At 40.6% G+C, this 21023-nt stretch overlaps 1 protein-coding gene across 1 annotated transcript in view; it reads left to right on the top strand.

The window, feature by feature from the left end:
• ADCY5 (adenylate cyclase 5) overlaps window positions 1-21023 on the top strand; it is a 260004-nt gene that overhangs the window by 213664 nt on the left and 25317 nt on the right. The window contains exons 10-13 of the mRNA XM_027845254.1: window positions 2358-2502; window positions 5046-5143; window positions 7739-7826; window positions 20313-20429. Coding sequence (XP_027701055.1) covers window positions 2358-2502; window positions 5046-5143; window positions 7739-7826; window positions 20313-20429 — 448 coding nt within the window. The remainder of the gene's footprint in view (window positions 1-2357; window positions 2503-5045; window positions 5144-7738; window positions 7827-20312; window positions 20430-21023) is intronic.

Raw genomic sequence — 21023 nt, 5'->3', positions numbered from 1 at the left:
TTTATGTTAGAAGAATAAAGGAGCATCCTCACACAAAAACCTGGAAGAGAGGAGGTATTGATTGGTATTACTCATTGCTGGTGTTTGATCAGGCCCAAACACAAGACTATGAGGTGTCTTCAGAAACAATTCAAATTGGAATGGGGCATTCACAGAGAATCATGAAGCCAAGGACTACTGAAGCCCTGGGGTTCATTCCTCATTGTACAGATGAGGAACTTCAATGAGTTTCTTTCTACCAAATATTTAATGGGGATATCTAGCAACACTGAATAGAGGAAGTTCCTCTTGTGAATAATGGTATGCCCACCTTCCAACTTCTGCTGAACTCCTTCTCCCAGTTTAAAGGGCCCAGCAGGACTCTAGGATCTGGTGAAGAACTTGTATCAGGATGGATTCACCTTGTGTTCTCAAATGGGCCTTCCTTCTCTCTACCCAATCAATATGTAACCTGGAGCTGAACAGGGTTAAGGAAAACAACTGATCTGAGAATCTTGGCAGGGAGAGGCCTGTCCAATCCTTGATGTTGGGTGCCTTGAGAGGGTCTTAAGGATCATAGGACTGGAGCTGGAAGGGACCTCAGACTTGATCTAGTCCAATATCCTCATTTTACAGATAAGGAAACTGAGGCACAGATGGGTTTGAGTCTGTCCAAGGTCATACAGGTAGTAAGTGTCAGAATCAGGATTTGAACCCAAGTGCTCTGATTCCAAAGTGTCCTTTCTACTATAGGAGGAAAAGGATAGCTAAGATTGGGAGATGGGGATAAGGAAAAGTAACCTACTCTTAAAAAGGCCAGTCAAGGGCAGAGCCACATTCAGTTCAGTTTTCCAAACAGCCAGCCCCATCAGATCACTCCAAACCCTTGTGGTTAGATTATTCTAGGGAAAAATATTTATGGAATCACAAAGTAGCAATGATGACTTTAGTCAGAGTTTCTTATTCTTTTTTGTGTTATGGATCCCTTTGGCAGTCAGGGAAAGCTTTATTGACCCCTTCTCAGGATAATGTTTTTTTTTTTTAAATTCATAAAATAGAATACATAGGATTTCAAAGGCAACCGGTTATGTTGAAATATTTATCAAAATTTAAAAAAACAAACAAATTTATTTTTAACAAGTCTCCAAGTTAAGGACCCCACCCTCTGGGCCTACCCCCCAGCTTTAGATCATCTCTGAGGTATTCTGACCCAAATGTGTTTTACATCCTCTCCACCGTGGCCATCATCTCTCCACCATTACAGTGGTGTGGATCCCAATTGAGAATGCAGTCCATTTCATCCCCCTCCTCAGAAAGCTGGCTAAGTTTCTTCCCCTTGGCAACAAGGGAGGTAGAAAGAAATCACAGGAGGATCCTGAGTCTCTCTTTCAGGGGAAACTACCAGACATGCCAAACATCCCTATTTTGGGAGAAGAGGACTTATTTGATTGGATGTTGAGGCCCAAAGTCTGTTGATGCTGATCTCCACCCTCCTGCTTCTTTGCCTTCTTCCCTAAACAGGCTAAAGGGTTGGCTGGAAGGTGAGGGTTACAAATTACAAGTGTGGCTTACTTTAGGAAGATGGACTTGTTCATCTAAAAGTTGTGCATAAATCGGATTTTTGTAAATTAAGTTATCAGACCCAGGAAGCTGTCTGGTCAAAGGAATCCTACAGTGAAACCTTTTTTTGTAAAGTGACTAAACCTTTTGTGATGGGAATGATCACCCTCCAAGTTATTTGCTCTGCAAGGTTCTGATTAATGCCTGTCAGGTTTCTTTTATGTGAGACATAACCCATATTGGTGAAAAAAATGACAGGTTTGGGTTTTCTAAGAATTTCAGTAGCCTGTGCTGCTCCCCTCCACCCTCCCCTGTGATAACAGACAGTTAGGAGTTGGCTGTGATTTTTGGATTACAGGCCCTTCAGGTTTCTATTGTCTTCATAAAAGACTCCACTCCAGAGGTATCAAACACTCTCATGTGGCCCTCAATCCTACCGACAACAGCCCCGAATAAAATTAAAATGTAATTGGGAAATATTTAACAAATAATTAAAATAATTTTATGTTAAATTTTCTTTTGAAAAATTAAAAAAATAATTAAAATTATAAATAAATAAATAAAAATACAATAAAACATAGATTATATTAATATGTGGTTTTTTTTTTAAGTTAGTATGCATCCCTCAGGGACCTTTATGCATGACTTAATGGGCCATTTCTATTTGAGCTTGACCTCACTGCTTTGCTCTGCCTCCCCTCCCCTCCCCCGTGCTTCCCCTCCAGAGTTCGGTCCAGAAACAAGAACACATGCTCCCACTAATGTAACTTCCCCCTGGGTGGTGTATCTGTCTTGGGTCTGTGCCCCTCCCCCCCCAGGAACACCCAAGAAAGCATGAACCCCGAGGACGAGGTGGACGAGTTCCTGGGCCGAGCTATTGATGCCAGGAGCATTGATCGGCTGCGGTCAGAGCACGTTCGGAAGTTCCTCTTAACTTTCAGAGAGCCTGACCTAGAGAAAAAGGTAACCCGGTCCCGGGCAGACAACGGGGTTTGGGGTGGGGGAGTCAGTTCCGGGCTGCGTAGAACTCAAAACCCAAGCATGCATTCCTCTCCTCAGACCGATGACTCCAACTAGGTTACTAGTCATTGACTTCAAGTGCTAAATCTCTGGAGAAAAACACCTTCGGTAAAGTAGGTGAGGTCCCTTTTCTTGGCCTATGTTTTTCCACCTGTGAAATGGGGGCAACCAAAAACTGGAGAGTATAAGAGGGATTTTATAGCCTTTATTTGTTAGATACTATGTTATTAAGGAACTGTACCACCCAGCATTCTTCTGGCTAACTAGAGTAATAGAATATGAGAGATAACAAAGGGTATCTTGAGATGGCCATCTATTCTATGTCTTTCATTTTTGTAGTTGAAGAAACTGAGGCCCCAGAGAAGTGGAGTTTAGAGATACAACGATACTTAGTGGCAGAGCCAGGACCAAAGCCCAGGTTTCCTGACTCCTATTCCAGTGTTCTTTCTGCAACACCAAATGGCCTCCCTTGTGAGCTGGTATGCATGCAGGGAATGTAAACTCACTTCAGTGTTAAACTGAGGAGTACTTAATTAGGAAGATAGATCTACTGTGGAAAAACCTTTATGCTTTCCAAAGCCAAAACAAATTACTTCTGGATTATCCACTGTTTGGGATTATGTGTGCCATAGTTCTGCACCATTAGCATAGCCTGCAGCAACAGCCAGTTGATAAAAATGGAAAGAGCCTGGTGCAGGAAGATGGAGGCCTGGATTCTTTTTCTAACTAGGCTAGCCCATTAGCTATATTTGGGGTTAAGTCACTTAACCTTTTATGATCTCCGCTGTTTCATCTCTAAATTGGGCAAAATACCTGCTCTACCTACATCACAGGGTTGTGGTAAGGATCTAATTAAATGACAGCTTTTGAAAGTGCTTTGAAAAGGTCAAGTGCCATGTAAATGTCAATTATATTTTTATAATTAATCATAGGATCCCAGAGTATTAGAGCTGGAAGGGACCTCAGGGATCATCTAATTCAATTCCTATATTTTACAGATGAGACAGTTTGGGCCGGAGAGGGGCAGTGACTAAAAATAGGAATTAGCTTTATTCGTGCAGATCACCGGGAGCTGGCTGGAGAAAACAAATGAGCAGAGGAGAATGGGCAGCAGAAAAGTTCTGGGACGACAGGCTGTTGCAGCCCTGTGGATTGTCACTAAGTCATGAGCTTGAATTGCTCTTGGTTCTTCCTGTCCACGAGATTTTTTGTTTTGCTCTCATGTGACTGTTAGAGAACAAAGTCCCCTCTGAGAGGGAGAAGTCAGAAATCACCTGGTTAATTTTCCCCAAATACTTGAACTTGGGAACTCTCCTCTTCCTGGTACATGTATATGTCCCTAGGTCCCCAGTGAGTCCTATGTGGGGCCCAGGGGGCATTGTTGCCCTTTGTACTTGAAGAGAACCAAAATGGCATCACAATATTGGGGTCAACATACAGTGTGTCCATCCGACTGTGGCTGATCAAATCAACATGAGCTCAGACAGCTCTACCACAGGTCAAGCACAATAGTCCATATGCACATTTGGGATGGAGAACTTTCTAAATGTGCACATCACTTTCTTTTGAGCTACTGCTGGGCCCATGGGTAGGCCACAGTGAGAGAGGAGAGGAGAACAGAACAAGGGACTGGTGTGGTCCAGAGCTACAGGGAAGGCAAGAGGCTCGAATCTGAGCCAAGACAATTCTGGATGGTAGGAAAAATCCTTCCGTTTCTGTTGGTGGATCAGTCATAAATCATTTTTTTGGCCCCTAACTATGATTTCATTGGTATATGAAATTTCCAGTGAGACAACGCTCTACACACAGACATCTACAATACAGCTTATAGCCTTGGAGAGTACAGGACAGCATAGCAGGGGGCACTGAGGTGTCAAGTGATTTGTCCAGGGTCTCGCAGCCATTACCATAAGAGAAAAGCCTTGAACTTGGGTCTTCCTGACTCAAGGCTAGCTCTCTACCAACTGTGCCACATTGCATCTCTCCGAGAGGGTACTGAGAATGTTAGGAGAATGTTAGAACTGAAAGGGACCTTACTTACAAATCATCTAGTTCAACAGGCTCATTTTATGGATGGAGAAACTGAGGCTCAGAAGTGAAATACCTTGTCAAAGGTCACAGCAGAGGTATACCCTCCACTATATAATTTTGCTGCTTTTATTCATTAACTTTCTACTTGTGGGCAGAGTAAGTTATGGAATGAGCGTTAGACAGACTCTGCCTCCAGTGCTTACCCCAGTAATAAGAATTTTAAATTCTTGATTATTTAGGAAGAACTCCTCTCCCTCCCTCCTCCCAGACCGACTCACCAATCTGGGTTGGTTTATCCCCATCTAGTGGTGTTACTAGGGCACTAACCCTGTCATGAAAGGCCGTGTAAACTGATGGGGCCCAAGGAGGGACTCATCAGAGTGAATTATGGAGTCAGTGCTGACTGATTCTACGTTCCAGATGTCTTTCCAAACCTCTCCCTTTCCTCCTCTCAGTACTCCAAGCAGGTGGATGATCGCTTCGGTGCCTACGTGGCCTGTGCCTCCCTTGTCTTCCTCTTCATCTGCTTTGTCCAGATCACCATCGTGCCACAGTGAGTACTTCCTCTGCCCCACTCTTCTTGATTTCGAGCATCCCAGGTCTCAGAAGGGTAGGGACACTTGTTTCTCTAGCCAACAAAGCAAATTTTAGGTCCAGAAACAAGATTTACTCTATGATGTCATCAAATGACAGCTAGGTGGTACAGGGGCTATTGTTGGACTTTGAAGACTTGAGTTTGAGTCCTGCCTCAGACATTTACTAGCTGTGTGACCTAGGACAAGTGGCTTCATCAATCTGGGCCTCAGTTTTCTCATCTATAAAATGGGGGGGTTCGGACTTAATGACCTCTAAAGTCCCTTCCAGCTCTAAGTCTATGAGCCTAGGAGGTGAGGAGAGAGAGAGCGTGGGTAATGGAATTAAGTGGAAGGTTTCTCAATGTAGGGGATTCTTTAAAAGGGGAAAACACTGACTACTGTCTGATTTGTGATATGTGAGTTAAAATGCCAGGCACGTCATTCACACACTAAACATTCATCCAGGTCATTAATGGGCCATACACTGTGTGGTGGTTCATTGTTTCCATATTTGTCTATGCTGAAATGAAGTCACTAGTGGTATCAAAAATGTTAGAAGGAAATAAGTAATTGTAATATAAGTAAGAACATCACATTCTGTATGCATATTAAGTCCCCCCTTTTGTGTATAATTGCATATCATTATTACCCCAACAACTTTTATCTGCTTCTATAGTAACACAGATCAATGGATTGGGTTGCCTCAGTTTCCAAGTTGTGCTGATGTCATTTTACTCTCTGGCAGCAGCTCTGTGGTGCCAGAATTGACTGAAGTTACTCTCTCACAAATCTCCCCTCTCGGGAAGCTTAAAAATTCACTTTAAAAAGTGTTTCTTTCCTTGTTATAAAGAATTTCTTTTTCCCCTTCACAAGTTGGTTTAAGACAGTTAAGTGCAGGCACTTGGACTGGAACAAATGCCTGGCTTAAATGGCTGCTGAGTATTCACTTTCCCTGCTGAGGTTTTCATTTTCCTTTAACCCAGCAAACAGTACTTAACTTCTCTGGGCCCAATCTTCTGTTATTGCAAGCAAAGGAATTTCAGAAGACTTTAAAGGTGTGTTTTTTTGTTTGTTTTTGCACACCCCAGGTGGAGAGACTGACAATTCAAAAATAAAATGCACTTGCTACCATTATTTTCCCTCCCTGGGGATTCCCCCAGGTTCATGCAGGCTGGTATCTATCATCTATAATTGTGATTTCCCTTTGAAAGTGACAGGGAGGAGGGAGGGATGGAGAGCTCAAACCCATAGGCTATGTCTTGTTGAAAGACTGTGACTGAAGTGGAAAAAAATGGAAATAGGATTTCTTGGAAACTGGACTTGGACCTGTTATAGGAATTAGGAGACAATGGGAGGGGGTGGATTTAGCAGATCCTAACTCTTCCCAATGAATATGTGGGTCTACTCTAGTTTGTACCCTAGCACCATGGACAGATATCAGCAGAGTTCTCGCCCCCTCCCCCAAAGACTCCAGTGCAACACATTTCCAAAAATGGCTGAGATTCTTTTAATCTATTAATCTTTGTAATTTCTTATGAAGTCAAGAAAATATACTTCTAAATATTTTAAGGGAAGAATAAATAAGACAACCATATTCCAGACAAACAAGGCTACTTGCCACACTCCCCATGTACATCATCTCATCTCCCTTTGACTTTGCATAGGCTGTCCCCATTATGCTGTCTCTCCTTGTCTCAGATCCCTTCAAGGCTTAGCTCAGATGCCCCTCTGTGAGGCGTGTCCTGACTCCCCAGTTGTTAGGTCCTTTCTTCCCCTCCTCCCCCCCCATACTTTTTTATTTACTTCGTGTATATTTTGTTTACTTACATGTTCATGTCATGTGTCTCCCCATCTCCCCCCCAGAATGTGAGCTTCTTGAGGACAATAAGTATTTTGTTTTTGTTTCTATATCCCCAACACCTAACAGTGCATGACATATAAGTTACTTAATAAATGCTTTTGTGAATGAAGGAATGGATGCATGAATAAAAATTAATCAAATGATGGAAAAATGGTTAAAGTATTGAAAATCTATTATTCAACACTAGGGCTTAGGTCCTAGTCTTCTCTAGGCTTTTGCTGCTTCTAAGTCATCAGGAAACGTAACAAAGAACACTGGGTACATTTTGAGAAAGAAAAAAAAATTTATGGGAGGAGAGATTCTCTGAATCTGTTTACAAGTTTGAGTTTGAGCCCTAGTGATCATCACAAGGTACGTTTAGAGAAAATGGAGTAAGCTCTGTGTCAGAATTCTCTTAGAAATCATCCCAAATTTTTACCTAGAAGGATGTTTTCAATTCAGAATCCTGGATCCAGAAGAAAAAGCTGGGATCCATAGTTCTTTTAAAATTTATAATGTGTAGTGTACCCTTCCCCTTGTACTAGACAAGGCCTCTCTGAATAGCCTAATTAATGTACCACAGAGGTGCTTCCCTTTGGAAGCCTGGGTGTGGAAATCACCTACTTATTCCCTCGAAGCCAGAGTAACTGCCTTTTCCTACCTTACTGAAGGAAACCTTAGTTCTTTTCCCCAGACTGTCCAAGAATCCTTCCAACTTTCTCTTTGCTTCCAGCTCCATGTTTATGCTGGCTTTCTACTTGACGTGTTTCCTGCTGTTGACCATAGTGGTGTTTGTCTCCGTGATCTACTCCTGTGTAAAGGTGAGTAAGCAAACAAACATCCTCCATGGCCTCTTTTCCACTTAAGAGGATATAGTGCTTTTGAAGTAGATAAAGGGAAGACCAAAGAAGCCCTGGTTCTGGTTTGCTGGGCATAGGGCTGTCCCCAGTGTCTATCCCAACTTCCTGGAGCTAGTGTTTTTGAAGATTCAAAATTATTCTCAGGACAGAGCACAGGAAGTAGCGAATGGCATTGTGGTCAGACATCTGTGGCTGTCATTGTTAAGGAGCGAGATTGGAGAGCTGATCAGTGTGGGGAAAGTTGGGATATTTCACTGTGGGCCTGTTTGGAAAGAAAGCAGATGTGGACCTTGACAAGAATGTGTCACTTCTGCCTCTCCTTTTGGACCCATCTGAGGCAGGTTTTCATGCGTCAGGGATGATGTAGAAGTAATATTCTGAATACATTTGCCACAGGTAGGGTCCAGTGAGCTCTGATCCTTCGACCTTAGTGGGAGATAGAAAGGAAGGTCCCCAAAGTACAAGTGTAAAGCTGTCTGTCCCAAATGCCACCAACGTCCCAAACAGAATCCCTGCGTCCCATAGGCTCAAAGAGTATAAAGCTGAAAAGAGCCTCAGAGACTATCTAATCATGGGATCATAGACTTAAAGCTGGGAGGGTCCTTAGTAACTTGCTATCTAGTTTGACCCTCTGATTTTACAGATGAGAAATGAGTCCCAGGGAGGGGAAAATGACTTGCCTAGCTCACCCACTTGGTCAGCGGTATCACGTTTATAAGAACCCAATTTTCCAGGGCTCTTTTAACTACACCTTGTTGCCACTATACATTCTGCCCCCTGACTAATTTGAGCCCCTCTCTGGGACAACTGCTTAGCACAAATACCTTCTGGTCATTTCTGAAAATGTTTTTTTTTTTTTTGGTCCCACTTTCACTACTTTTCTTTCCCTTTGGCTTTACCCCAAGCTTCATTTCCTTAATGCCAAGATTGCCATTCTAGGCAATGGGAAAGGGAAAGACTAATAAATGGAAAACATATCCATTCCTGCTATGGCATCTTGTCACCTCCAGCTTCCTTCATTTACCTCTCTCCACTACAACATCATACCCTTTCTATGTCAAAACTTGCAAGCCCCCACTTTAAAGTGCTATATAAATGTCATCTTTTTTTTTTTTAAGGCAATTGGGGTTAAGTGACTTGCCCAGGGTCACACAGCTAACAAGTGTCAAGTGTTCGGTCTGAGGCCGGATTTGAACTCAGGTGCTCCTGACTTCAGGGCTGGTGCTCTATCTACTGCGCCACCTAGCTGCCCCTAATGTCATCTCATTATTATTATCCCACCCTGCAATCGATCACTGAGAAGCCACTCCAGGGTCACAAAAACCCAGGTCCATTCATTCTTCCTATCTCTTCTGGGTTGTAAAACTCTTTTTCTTTTTCCTTCTGAGGAGAGGGAGAAGCTTACCTTCTGGAAAACATCCTCTTCTGCTACAGTCTTAAAGTTAAATCTCTCAGCCCCTGGTGGGAACAACAGCATAAGGCCAGCTATGGAGAAGTCTAATCCAAGGAAAAAACATGGCACCATCTAATGAGAGTAATCACTCATGGCCCATCCACCTCCCTTTCCTGGTTTTGGGCATTTCTCCATCCATTTCTCTAGTCACATAGAAAATCTAGTAAGAAACACTGTGACATTATCATTGTAGTAATTCTCCCCTCTTGCCTTTGGCCACTCAGGAATTATATCTCAATAGGATCCTTTTTGTAAAAACAACAACAACACTCTATATCAAGATAAAGTCAAAATGGATACATGGTTTAGATATAAAGGCTGATGCTATAAACAAACTAGGAGAGTAAGAATAGTTTACCTGTCAAATCTATGGAAAAGGGAAGAATTTATGACCAAACAAGAGATAGAGAACATTATAAAATGCAAAACAGATGATTTTGATTATGTTAAATTGAAAAGTTTTTGCACCAACAAAGCCAATGCTACCAAGATTAGAAAGGAAGCAGAAAGCTGGGAAACAATTTTTACAGCCAGTGTCTCTGATAAAGGCCTCATTTCTAAAATATAAATTTGACTCAGTTCTCTATATAAGAATACAAGTCATTCCCCAATTGATAAATAGTCAAAGGATATGAACAGGCAGTTTTCAGAGAAAGAAATTAAAGCCATCTATAGTCATATGAAAAAAATGCTCTAAACCACTATTGATTAGAGAAATGCAAATCAAAACAACTCTGATGTACCACATCATACCTATCAGATTAGCTAACATGACAAAACAAGAAAATGATCAATGTTGGAGAGGATGTGAGAAAATTGGGATACTAATGCATTGTTGGTGGACTTGTGAACTGATCTAACCATTCTGGAGAGCAATTTGGAACTATGCCCAAAGGGCTATAAAACTGTGCATACCCTTTGACCCAGCAATACCACTTCTAAGTCTATATCCCAAAGAGACCATAGAAATGCAAAAAGGACCCATATGTACAAAAATATTTATAGCAGCTCTTTTTTGTGGTGGCAAAGAATTGGAAATTGAAGGGATGTCCATCAATTGGGGAATGGCTGAACAAGTTGTGGTATATGAATGTAATGGAATACTATTGTGCTATAAGAAATGATAAGCAACCAGACTTTAGAAAAACCTAGAAAGACTTATATGAACTGATGCTGAGTGAAATGAGCAGAACCAGAAGAACATTGTACACAGTAACAGCCATATTGTGTGATGACTGACTTTGATAGACTTGGCTCTTCACAGCAATGTAAGAATATAAGACAACTCCAAAAGACTCATCATGGCAAATGCTATCCACATCCAGAGAAAGAACTTTGGAGTCTGAATGCAGATGGAAGCATACTATTTGTTATCCTTTTCTTTTGTTGTTTTGTTTTGTTTCTTCTTTTTCATGGTTCCTCTCATTAGTTCTAATTCTGTACAACATGACTAATGTGGGGCAGCTAGGTGGTGCAGTGGATAGAACACAGGCCCTGAAGTCAGGAGGACCTGAGTTCAAATCCAGCCTCAGACCAAACACTTGACACTAGCTGTGTGACCCTGGGCAAGTCACTTAACTCCACTTGCCTCTAAAACAAACAAACAAAAAAAAAGCAAAACAAAGAAAGCAACATGACTAATGTGAAAATATGTTTAATATGAATGTATAAGTAGCCTATATCAGATTGCACACCATCTTGAGGAGGGAGAAGAAGGGGGAGGAAATTTAAAACTCAAAATCTTATGGAAGTGAATGTTGAAAACTAAAAATTTATTAATTATAAAAATTACAGAGACAATTAAAAACAACAACAACAAAGCAATAGGGAAGGGGCTTCCATCACATCCTTCAGAGAATCATTTCAGGTTTTCACTTCCTGCGCTGCCAGGAAGTTCTTTTGAAGTTTCAACAGCTAGTTGATCACAGTTCTAGGAGTAGAACCCAGTTCTCCTGACTTACATTGCTCTTCCCACTATACAGTGCTATCTCTCATGGGCTTATTTCTGCTCCTTTTGGGTACAGGGGGAACAACTACTCAGCATTTCCCTCATTAAAACCTTTTGCATTTGACATTTGACTATGAGGTTTAAAATATATGTACTGAGGTGTAGAGAGTATATGATCTAATTGTGTCTATTGTTTCTTGATTCCTCTTCACCAAAAAATAAAATAAAATAGTTGGTTTAGAGCAAAATGTAGCCTTGAAGTCTCTCCTCAAACAAAGCATCTTCCATGCATATTTTAAGATCATAGAAGATTCCATGACAGACTGCAACTGTGCATTATTTAATTTGTCAGCTTTTCAGTGGCTACACTGTTCACACTGATTCTAATAATTTTTCTGATTTAAGATAATCATTGTGGCTTCAGAGGCCATATGCCCATGACATGCCACAAAAAAAAAATTACTCAGACTGGAGGAAAGATTTCAGAATATTTTGGCTTTATATTCCTGGTACCAAAAGAAGATATGAATAGGTTGAAATCAACACTGTGAGAACAAACATCCATACCATTGAGAATACATATCCATGGAAATACTGAATTATGCCCAATACCTAGCACACAGTATGCACTTAGTAAATACCTGTTGAATTAAGTTGCATCCCCCTTGGTAGATTGCTAAAAAGACATAGATGAAAATTGCACAGGACGAGAAGGCATGGATGGGTTTGTGATCTACATCGATACAGGAAGTACTGCATGATTGTAGAATTCTGTTTACATGTAACATGAATCCATTGACATATACTTGAAGATCACAATCAAGTCACCACACAGCTTTCTTTCCTCAAAACTACACAGCCTTGGGGGGCAGCTAGGTGGTGCAATGGATAGAGCTCCGGCCTTGGAGTCAGGAGGACCTGAGTTCAAATCCTGCCTCAGACACTTGACACCTACTAGCTGTGTGACCCTGGGCAAGTCACTTAACCCTGATTGCCTCAGCAAAAACTACACAGCCTTAACTGATTTATGTTTATTGTTGTAAAAATGCAACATGATGAAAATGATCTTAAAAAAACAGCATTATTTAGCTAAACCCCAAGTCATCTTTTAAAAAAATGAAACTGTTAATTAAAACTCCAAAAAAAGAATCCAAAACCAACCCTACCTAGTGAAATTCTAAGTTCAAACTGGAACTCATATTTTCTCATATTCTTTGAGAGGATCACAGGACCATAGATTTAGAGATGGAAGAGATCTTAGAGGACATGGAGCCCAACCTCCTCATTTTACAGATGAGGAAGATATGGCCCAGAATGCTTAGGTGACTTGCCCAGGATCACAGAGCAAGTTAATGTCTGAGAAAGGATTCGAACCCAGGTCTTTCTGACTTGGAGTCCAGCATTCTATTTCAAAATAATCCCTTAGTCATTGAGCCATTTTAAAAAAATGGATAGAATAGAACAGAATGACAGTCCATAGGAAACACAGATAAGCAGGTCAGGTTTGAAAACATCGTGTTGAATTTATTATATCATTCAAAAGAAAAGCAAGCTGTAGATTTGCAGCTTTTGTATATGGAAATATTCATTTATTTGTTGTTGGCTAAATTGATGATCAAATGAGATAATATTTGTAAAAATACTTAGCTGAACACCTAGTAAGCACTTAAAAGAAATGTTTTGCTCTCTTCCTTTAAGTTCAGAATTTTCATAAAAAAGGAAAAGAAAAAAGAAAAAAAAAACTCTAACCAAATTGATTTCATTTGATTCTGGTTGTTTCTCGCCATAGCACCTTGCTGTTGTCCTAGTGAGACCTGAAGCTGTGAGAGTCTGCAGGATAGGACAGCAGCCCAATGACTGCAGAGTTCAGTGAAGGAAATCCAGGCTGGGACTTGTATGGGGAATAGAAGAGAACACAGTGACAATGGTCTATCTCCATTTTCTAGGAGGCATTTTTTCTAGGAAAAAGGGGTGTGAGAAGAACAGTTAGCATTGGGGTGGGGAGAGGTGAATTGTCAGGGAGGGCAGCTGGATAGAGAGAGGAAGGAAAGAGGAAAGGTAGGAAACAAGCATTTGTTAAGCACCTACTATGTGCTAGGCACTATCCTAAATGCTTTCCAAATAATATCTCATTTGATCCGCACAATCAACCTTGAAAGGTAGGTGCTATTATGAGCTCCATTTTAAAGATGAGGGAACTAAGGCAAAGAGGTTAAATGACTTGCCTGTGGCCACAGGGCTAGTAAGTGTCTGAGGATGAATTTGAACTCAGGTCACCCTGACTCCAGGCCCAGTGCTTCATTCACTGGACTACCAGATGCCTGGTCAGGAGGACTTGTGTCCAGGCACAGACTTGGCCTTTGAAAGTTTAAGAATTAGGTCATCCTTGGTTCTTCTCTTCACAGGAGCAGAGGGGATGGCACAAGGAAGACTAAATACTACCCCTCCTACTTTAAGCACCCTGAAGGTTCCCAAGGATGGTGACCTTCAGGACACGCAGGCAAACCTCACCATTTTTTGTAATACATTTCTGGAAACTCCTTCTTCAAGCAGATCCTAGTCCTAAAGCAGATTGAAGTTTCTCATTGGAAGAATGTTCTAATTGGGAGCTGAGTTTCTGACTGGGGTCTCAGCATCAAATAAATCACAGCAATCACCAACCATTTGCTAGAGAAACAAAGGTACCCCAGTCATAAACCTCTACTATTTAAGATAAAAAAAACATTGTCAGCCCTATAAAATAGGCATAAATATATCTATCATACAAATGGATTACATAAGGGGCTCCCAGTAGGTTATTAAGTGTCCATAAAAACAGCACAAACAAATACAGTTTATAAATCTGACATCAAATTAATATGGTAGCTGTGATAAACATTAATTAAGCATGTAGATAATAACTTTGACTTCATTTAGAACAGATGTTCTTAAAATTCCATGAACCTGTTTTATGTTGGTAAATTTATTTCAGCATAATTGGTTTCCTTTGCAATCCTATGTATTTTATTTTATGCATGTAAAACTATTATTCTGTGAAAGAGGTCCATGTGCTGCACCAGATTGTCAGAGGGGTCCATAGCATGCATAAAAAATGGTTAAGAACTCCCGATTTAGAAGGACCCTTTTGGAATAATTTGGATGGTCTAGGTTGCTTTAAAAATCCATACAGAGAAGTAAATCTCATCTCTGGTGCTTACTTTTTTTTTTTTTTGGTGAGGCAATTGGGGTTAAGTGACTTGCCCAGGGTCACACAGCTAGTACGTGTCAAGTGTTTGGTCTGAGGCCGGATTTGAACTCAGGACTTCCTGACTTCAGGGCCCGGTGCTCTATCCACTATGCCACCGAGCTGCCCCTCTGGTTCTTATTATCTATAAGACCTTGGACCAATTATTTCAATTGTAGGCCACCGTTTCTTTTTCTCTTAAATGATGGGGTTAGACTACATGGATTTCTGAGGTCCCTTCCAGCTCTGGATCTGTGATCCTTTGGTTCTTCCTTTTCTGCCTTCCTTTTCTGAAGTTCTTTCTGACAAACAGATACATTCCAGTACGGTATAGTTGAAAGAGCACTGAATTTGGACCCAGGGTTTGGGTTTTTTATTATTCTTAATATTTATTTGCCCCCCAATTACATGTAACAACAATTTTTAACATTCATTTTTAAAAATTGAATTCAAAATTCTCTCTCTCCCTCCCTCCCTCCATCTCCTGTTCCCCCCTGAGATGGTAAGCCATTTTATTTAGGCTATACGTGTGCAGTCATGCAAAACATAATTCCATATTAGTCATGTTGTGAAAGAAAACACAGACAAAAACCAAAAAAAACACAACAACCACCACCAAGAAAAATGAAGAAAGTAAAAAAAAAATATGCTTCAATATGCATTCAGACTCCACAAGTTCTTTCTCTGCAAGTGGACAGTATTTTTTATCATAAATCCTTTGGAATTGTCTTGGATAACTGTATTGCTGAGAACAGCTAAGTCATTCACAGCTGACCATCGTACAGTATCACTGTTACTGCTGTTCTCCTGGTTCTGCTCATTTCATTTTGCATCAGTCCATGTAAGTCTTTCCAGGTTTTTCTGAGGACATTCTAATTGTCATTTCTTATAGCACAATAGTATTCCATCACAATTATATACCACAAGTTGATCAGGCATTCTCCAATTGATGGACATCCCCTCAATTTCCAATTCTTTGCCACCACACAAAGAGCTGCTTTAAATATTTTTGTACATAAAGGTCTTTTTCCTTTTTTGTTTTTATCTCTTTGGGATACAGATCTAGTAGTGGTATTGCTGAGGAGAGGGTATGCATGGTTTTGTGGTCCTTTAGGTAAAGTTCCAAATTTCTCTCCAGAATGGCTGAATCAGTTCACAACTTCACCAACAATGCATTAGTGTTTCCATTTTTCCACATCCTCTGCAACATTTGTTAATTTCCTTTCCTGTCATATTAGCCAATCTGATATGTGGTACTTAAGAGTTATTTTAATTTGCATTTCTGTAGTCAATAGTGAATTAGAGCATTGTTTCATATGACTACAGATAGCTTTGATCAAGTTGTCTAAAAACTGCCTGTTCATATCCTTTGACCATTTCTCAAATGGGGAATGACTCTTATTTTTTTAAAGTGATTTTTAAGCCTATAAAAGGCCATTTTTTGTGTTTTTTTAAATGAATTTATTTTGAATTATTAACAATCACTTCCATAAACTTTTGAGTTTTAAATTTTTCTCCTCCTCCCTCCCCACCTCCCTCCCCAAGACAGCACGCAATCTGATATAGGCTATACAAATACATTCCTATTAAATATATTTTCTCATTAGTGATATTGTAAGAATTAGAACCAATAGAAGGAACCCCCAGAAAGAGGAAACAAAACACAACAGAAGAAAAAAATAGCAAATAGTATGCTTTGATCTGTAGGGGATAAATCTTATTTTTATACATTTGACTTAGTTATCTATATACTTGAGAATTGAGGCCTTTATCAGAGATACTTGCTGTAAATTTTTTTCACAGTTATGATTACTAACTATATTTCTCTCCTTCCTATTTTCCCTGTTTATCCTACCCTCTCTCTCCTTTCACCGTGTCTATCCTCAAAAAATATTTTGCTTCTGACTACCACCTTCCCCAATCTGTCCTTCTTTCAGTCCAACACCCCTACCCCCCAACCCCTGGCCTTCTCTTATCCCCTTCCCCTCCTACTTTCCTGTAGAATAAGACAGATTTCTATACCCAACCAAATATGTATGTTATTCCCTCTTTGAGCCAATTCCAATGACAGTAAGGTTCAAGCATTTCTGCCCACCTCCCTATCTTCCCCTCCACTGTAAAAGCTTTTTTGTGCTCTTTTATGTGAGATAATTTGCCCCATTCTACTTCTCCTTTCTCCCTTTTCCTAGTGCATTCATCTTTCTCATCCCTTACTTTAATTTTTTTAGATATCATCCCATCATATTCAACTCACACCCATGCCCTCCATCTATGTATGCTTCTTCTAACTGCCTTAATAATGAAAAAGTTCTTAGGAGTTACAAGAATCATCTTCCCATGTAGGAATGTAAACAGTTTAACCTCATTGAGTTCCTTATGAGTTCTCTTTCCTGTTTATCTTTTTATGCTTCCATTTCAAAGTCAAATTTTCTATTCAGCTTTAGACTTTTCACCTGGAATGTTTGACAATCCTCTGTTTCATTGAATGTCCATTTTTTCCCCTGAAGGATTATGCTCAGTTTTGTGGGGTAGGTGATTTTGGGCTATAAACCTAACTCCTTTGCCCTCTGGAATATCATATTCCAGGTCCCTCTGATCCTTTAATCTAGAAACTACTAAATCTCCTGTTATCCTGATTATGGCTCCATAATATCTGAATTGTTTCCTTATGGCTGTTTGCAATATTTTCTCCTTGAACTGGAAACTCTGGAATTTGACTATAATATTCCTGGGAGTTTTCATTTTGAGATCCCTTTCAGGAGGTGATTGATGGATTCTTTCAATTTCTGTTTTACCCTCTGGTTCTAGAATATCAGTGCAATTTTCCTTCATGATTTCTTGAAAGATGAGGTCTAGGCTCTTTTTTTGATCATGGCTTTCAGGTAGTCCAATAACTTTTAAATTGTCCCTCCTGGATCTATTTTTACATCACTTGTTTTTTTTTCCAATGAGATATTTCACATTTTCTTCTATTTTTCATTCTTTTAATTTTGTTTGATTGTTTATTGATGTTTTATGGAGTCATTAGCTTCTAGTTGCCCATTTCTAATTTTTAAGGAATTATTTTCTTCAGTGAGGTTTTGTACCTCCTTTTCCATTTGACCAATTCTACTTTTTAAGGTGTTCTTTAGAAAATTTTTGTACATCTTTTTCCATTTGGACAGTTCTATTTTTTAAGGCATTCTCTTCATTCATTATTTTTGTGCCTCATTTACCAGCATGTTGACTCTTTTTTCATGATTTTCTTGCATCATTGTCATTTCTTTTCCCAATTTTTCCTCTATCTCTCTTCTTTGATTTTTAAAATCCTTTTTGAACTCTTCCAGCATTTTTTTTTTTTTGGCCTGAGACCAATTCACATTTTTCTTTGAGGCTTTAGATGTAGCAATTTTGACTTTGTTGTCTTCTTCTGAGTGTGTGTTTTTATCTTCCCTGTCACCACAGTAACTTTCCATGGTAAGGATCTTTTTGTTGTTGTTGTTTGCTCATTTTTCTAACTTATTTCTTGACTTTTAGCTTTATGTTAAAGTTGGGCTCTGCTCTTGGGGTGAAGAGGGCACTGCCTCAAGCTTCAGGTTTTTTTGTGTAGCTTGTTTTGGGGGTCTGTAAGTTTTCAGTTCTTCCAAGGTGGTCTGATCTAAGGAGAGGTGTATTTACTACTCTCCTGGCTTGTGTTCTGGTCTGTGAGTGACCATATGCACTGTCTTCCACCCTGGAACTGTGACCAGGGTCCCCTGTGGCTACCAGCTCTGGTATGTATGCTAGTGCTCCTCCTCATCCTGGGACATGGATCTGAATATGGACCATGCATCAGAGTCCTGCCCCTGGTGCCAGCAAAGGTACCATTTCTTTCTGACCAGTTTCCTAACCTCTGGGGGCTGAGAGCTGCAGAAGTAGCCACTGCCATCACTGATTCAGTTACTCCCAAGACCTGCTCCTGGTTTCCTGTTGCACAGTTGGGGCCGATGCTTGTGCTGGACTGTGCTCCACTCTTATTCCATTGTGAAGACCTTTCTTGCCAACCTTCTAAGTTGTCTTTGGCTGGAAAATTGCTTTACCCCCATCTTTTTGTGGGTTCTGCTACTCCAGAATTTGTTTTGAGGCATTATTTAAAGGTTTTTGTTTTGTTTTTTGGTGAGGCAATTGGGGTTAAATAACTTGCCCAGGGTCACACAGCTAGTGAGTGTTATGTGCCTGAGGCTGGATTTGAACTCTGGTCCTCCTGACTCCAGGGCCAGTGCTCTATCCACTTTGCCACCTAGCTGCCCCTTATTTAAAGTTTTCTGGAGGGGAATTTGGGAGAACTCAGGCAAGTCCCTGCCTTTTCTCTGTTATCCTGGCTCTCTGGACCCAGTTTTGAATCCCTGCTCTACTACTTACTAGTTATATGACCTTGACATAAATCTTACTACCAATTTGGGCCTTAGTATCCTCATCAATCTGACAACATTTATTAAGAACCTATTCCAAGAAGCAGTGTGGTTTTGTAGATAGAGATTTGACCTCAGGAAACTGGGTGTAAATATTCATCGTTCAGTTGTTTCAGTCATGTCTGACTCTTTATGACTCTATTTGGGGTTTTCGTGGCAAAGATACTAGAATGGTTTGCCATTTCCTTTTCTAGGTTATTTTACAGATGAAGAAACTGAGGCAAATAGGGTTACTTGTCTTGCCCAAGGTCACATGGCTAGTAAATGTCTGAGGAGGGATTTGAACTAGGGTCTTCCTGACTCTAGGCCAGGCACTTTTTCCACTGCACCACCTAGCTGCTTGGTGTAAATATACTAAATATATGAAAGGCCCCAAAAGGACTGCTAAGTATATATACAAATGGCACAAACACAAACTTGACCTAAAATTAATTTGCAATAATGAAACATTATCAAACTAGGCCTAGGTTCCAGTCCCTACACATACTGGCTGTATAACCCTGAGCTCTTGGTCACTCTAAGGCTAAGTTGCAGAAAGGGTGATGGCCTGAATTGGTGGAGGGAGCTCCCTACCAATGAAGCCACTGATTCAGTCCCTATCCCTATCTGTGCAAATCCCTGTAAAATGACCAGCTTGATCTAGCGGATCTCTAGGGCTCCTTTCAGCTCTAACTCTTACGTTCTTCTGTGACCTTCCAGCAGGGTTCCCCATTGGAATCAGCCTTTTCAAAAATAGTTATCTTTTGCTGTTAGGTGGCATGCCTCAGTAAACCTTCAATCGACTATGCAAAAGCATCTGGAAGGGCTATATTTATTAAGCTGAGTAAGCAGCATCAAACTGGTGGAGTGATGGACTATAAAGGAATGAAAGGTGAGGACTTAGGGAACAGTAAGTAAGAAGCTCCCCCATGCTTATTCCAAATCATCACTCCCACCTGGAGTCAAAGGCCTCCTTGCCAGAGGCCACCCAGCTAGTTAGTGACAGAGCTGGGAAGCAGCAGCAGCAGGAGAGATAACTAGGGTTTGGGTGCAATGATCTCCCAACCGAGAGAGCCAAGCAGATTCAGGAATCAAGGGAAGTAAGGATATATGGAGTCTCCTTAGAACTTAGTAGTCAGAGACACTTAGTCATTACTGAAAGTTGAAAGCCCTGCAGTCAAAGACCATGTATCTTGGATTGGCTCTGAAGAGGAAGGAGCTGGAATTCCTCCTCAGCAAGACCCAAAGCCCAAGGCAAGGTCTTTCCCTTGCCCCATATTAAGAGGAGGGGGGAACAATCTGCTGAGACACTGTAGTGCTGTGCGGCTGTAGCCGTCTGAGTCTTACTGTGTTTCTCTCCCTACCCCATTTCCTTCTCCTTCCCTACCTCTTCACCCCCTCATCCCTGTGGCAGCTTTTCCCAGCACCGCTGCAGACTCTCTCTAAGAAGATTGTCCAGTCCCGGACCAACAGCACCATAGTTGGGGTCTTCACCATTATCCTGGTTTTCCTGTCTGCATTTGTCAACATGGTATGTGGTCCCACCATCCATGGCCTAGTTCTGACAGAGCTCCGCGAGCAAAGGGACAAAAGGATTCCTCCACAGCCCATAAGGTCTTCTTCCTCTGTTGGAAGGTCTTCTTGTGTCTAACTGCCGGGACTTAACCCATGTGGCTCTGAGGCAGGGGTAGGATTGAATGTTTAACGTCATCCAGCATTGAATCTTCTATTTCTAGCCACTTAGTGCCCTACTCCCAGGGCTGGAAGCTAATTAAAAAACTTAGACTACTATTTTATCGATCTGAATATAAGCCCATCTTTTTTCTTCTCAAATCTAGCTTCACCAAAACCTGAGTTCATATTAGGACAATTAAAATGTCCAAAATAAAGAAATCACTGATGATAAAAGTTAATGACATTTATTTCAATAAAAAAATGTAAAAAAAAAACCTTTTACAGTAACATTTTAAAAATATAGTGATTTGGACAATTATTTTTCAGCATATACCTACATTTTTCTTTTGAAAGAGGTCTCCTTAAATGGGTCTGTCCTGTATTTGTGAATGGCATATATTCAAATCAATGTGATCTTTTCAGTTGAGCTGTGGAGGGCATGGGAGACATC

Source organism: Vombatus ursinus, unplaced genomic scaffold, assembly GCF_900497805.2.
Source record: "Vombatus ursinus unplaced genomic scaffold, bare-nosed wombat genome assembly UNPS02014959.1, whole genome shotgun sequence".
Classification (NCBI taxonomy): Eukaryota; Metazoa; Chordata; class Mammalia; order Diprotodontia; family Vombatidae; genus Vombatus; species Vombatus ursinus.
This window is presented reverse-complemented; position numbering and strand designations above follow the sequence as displayed.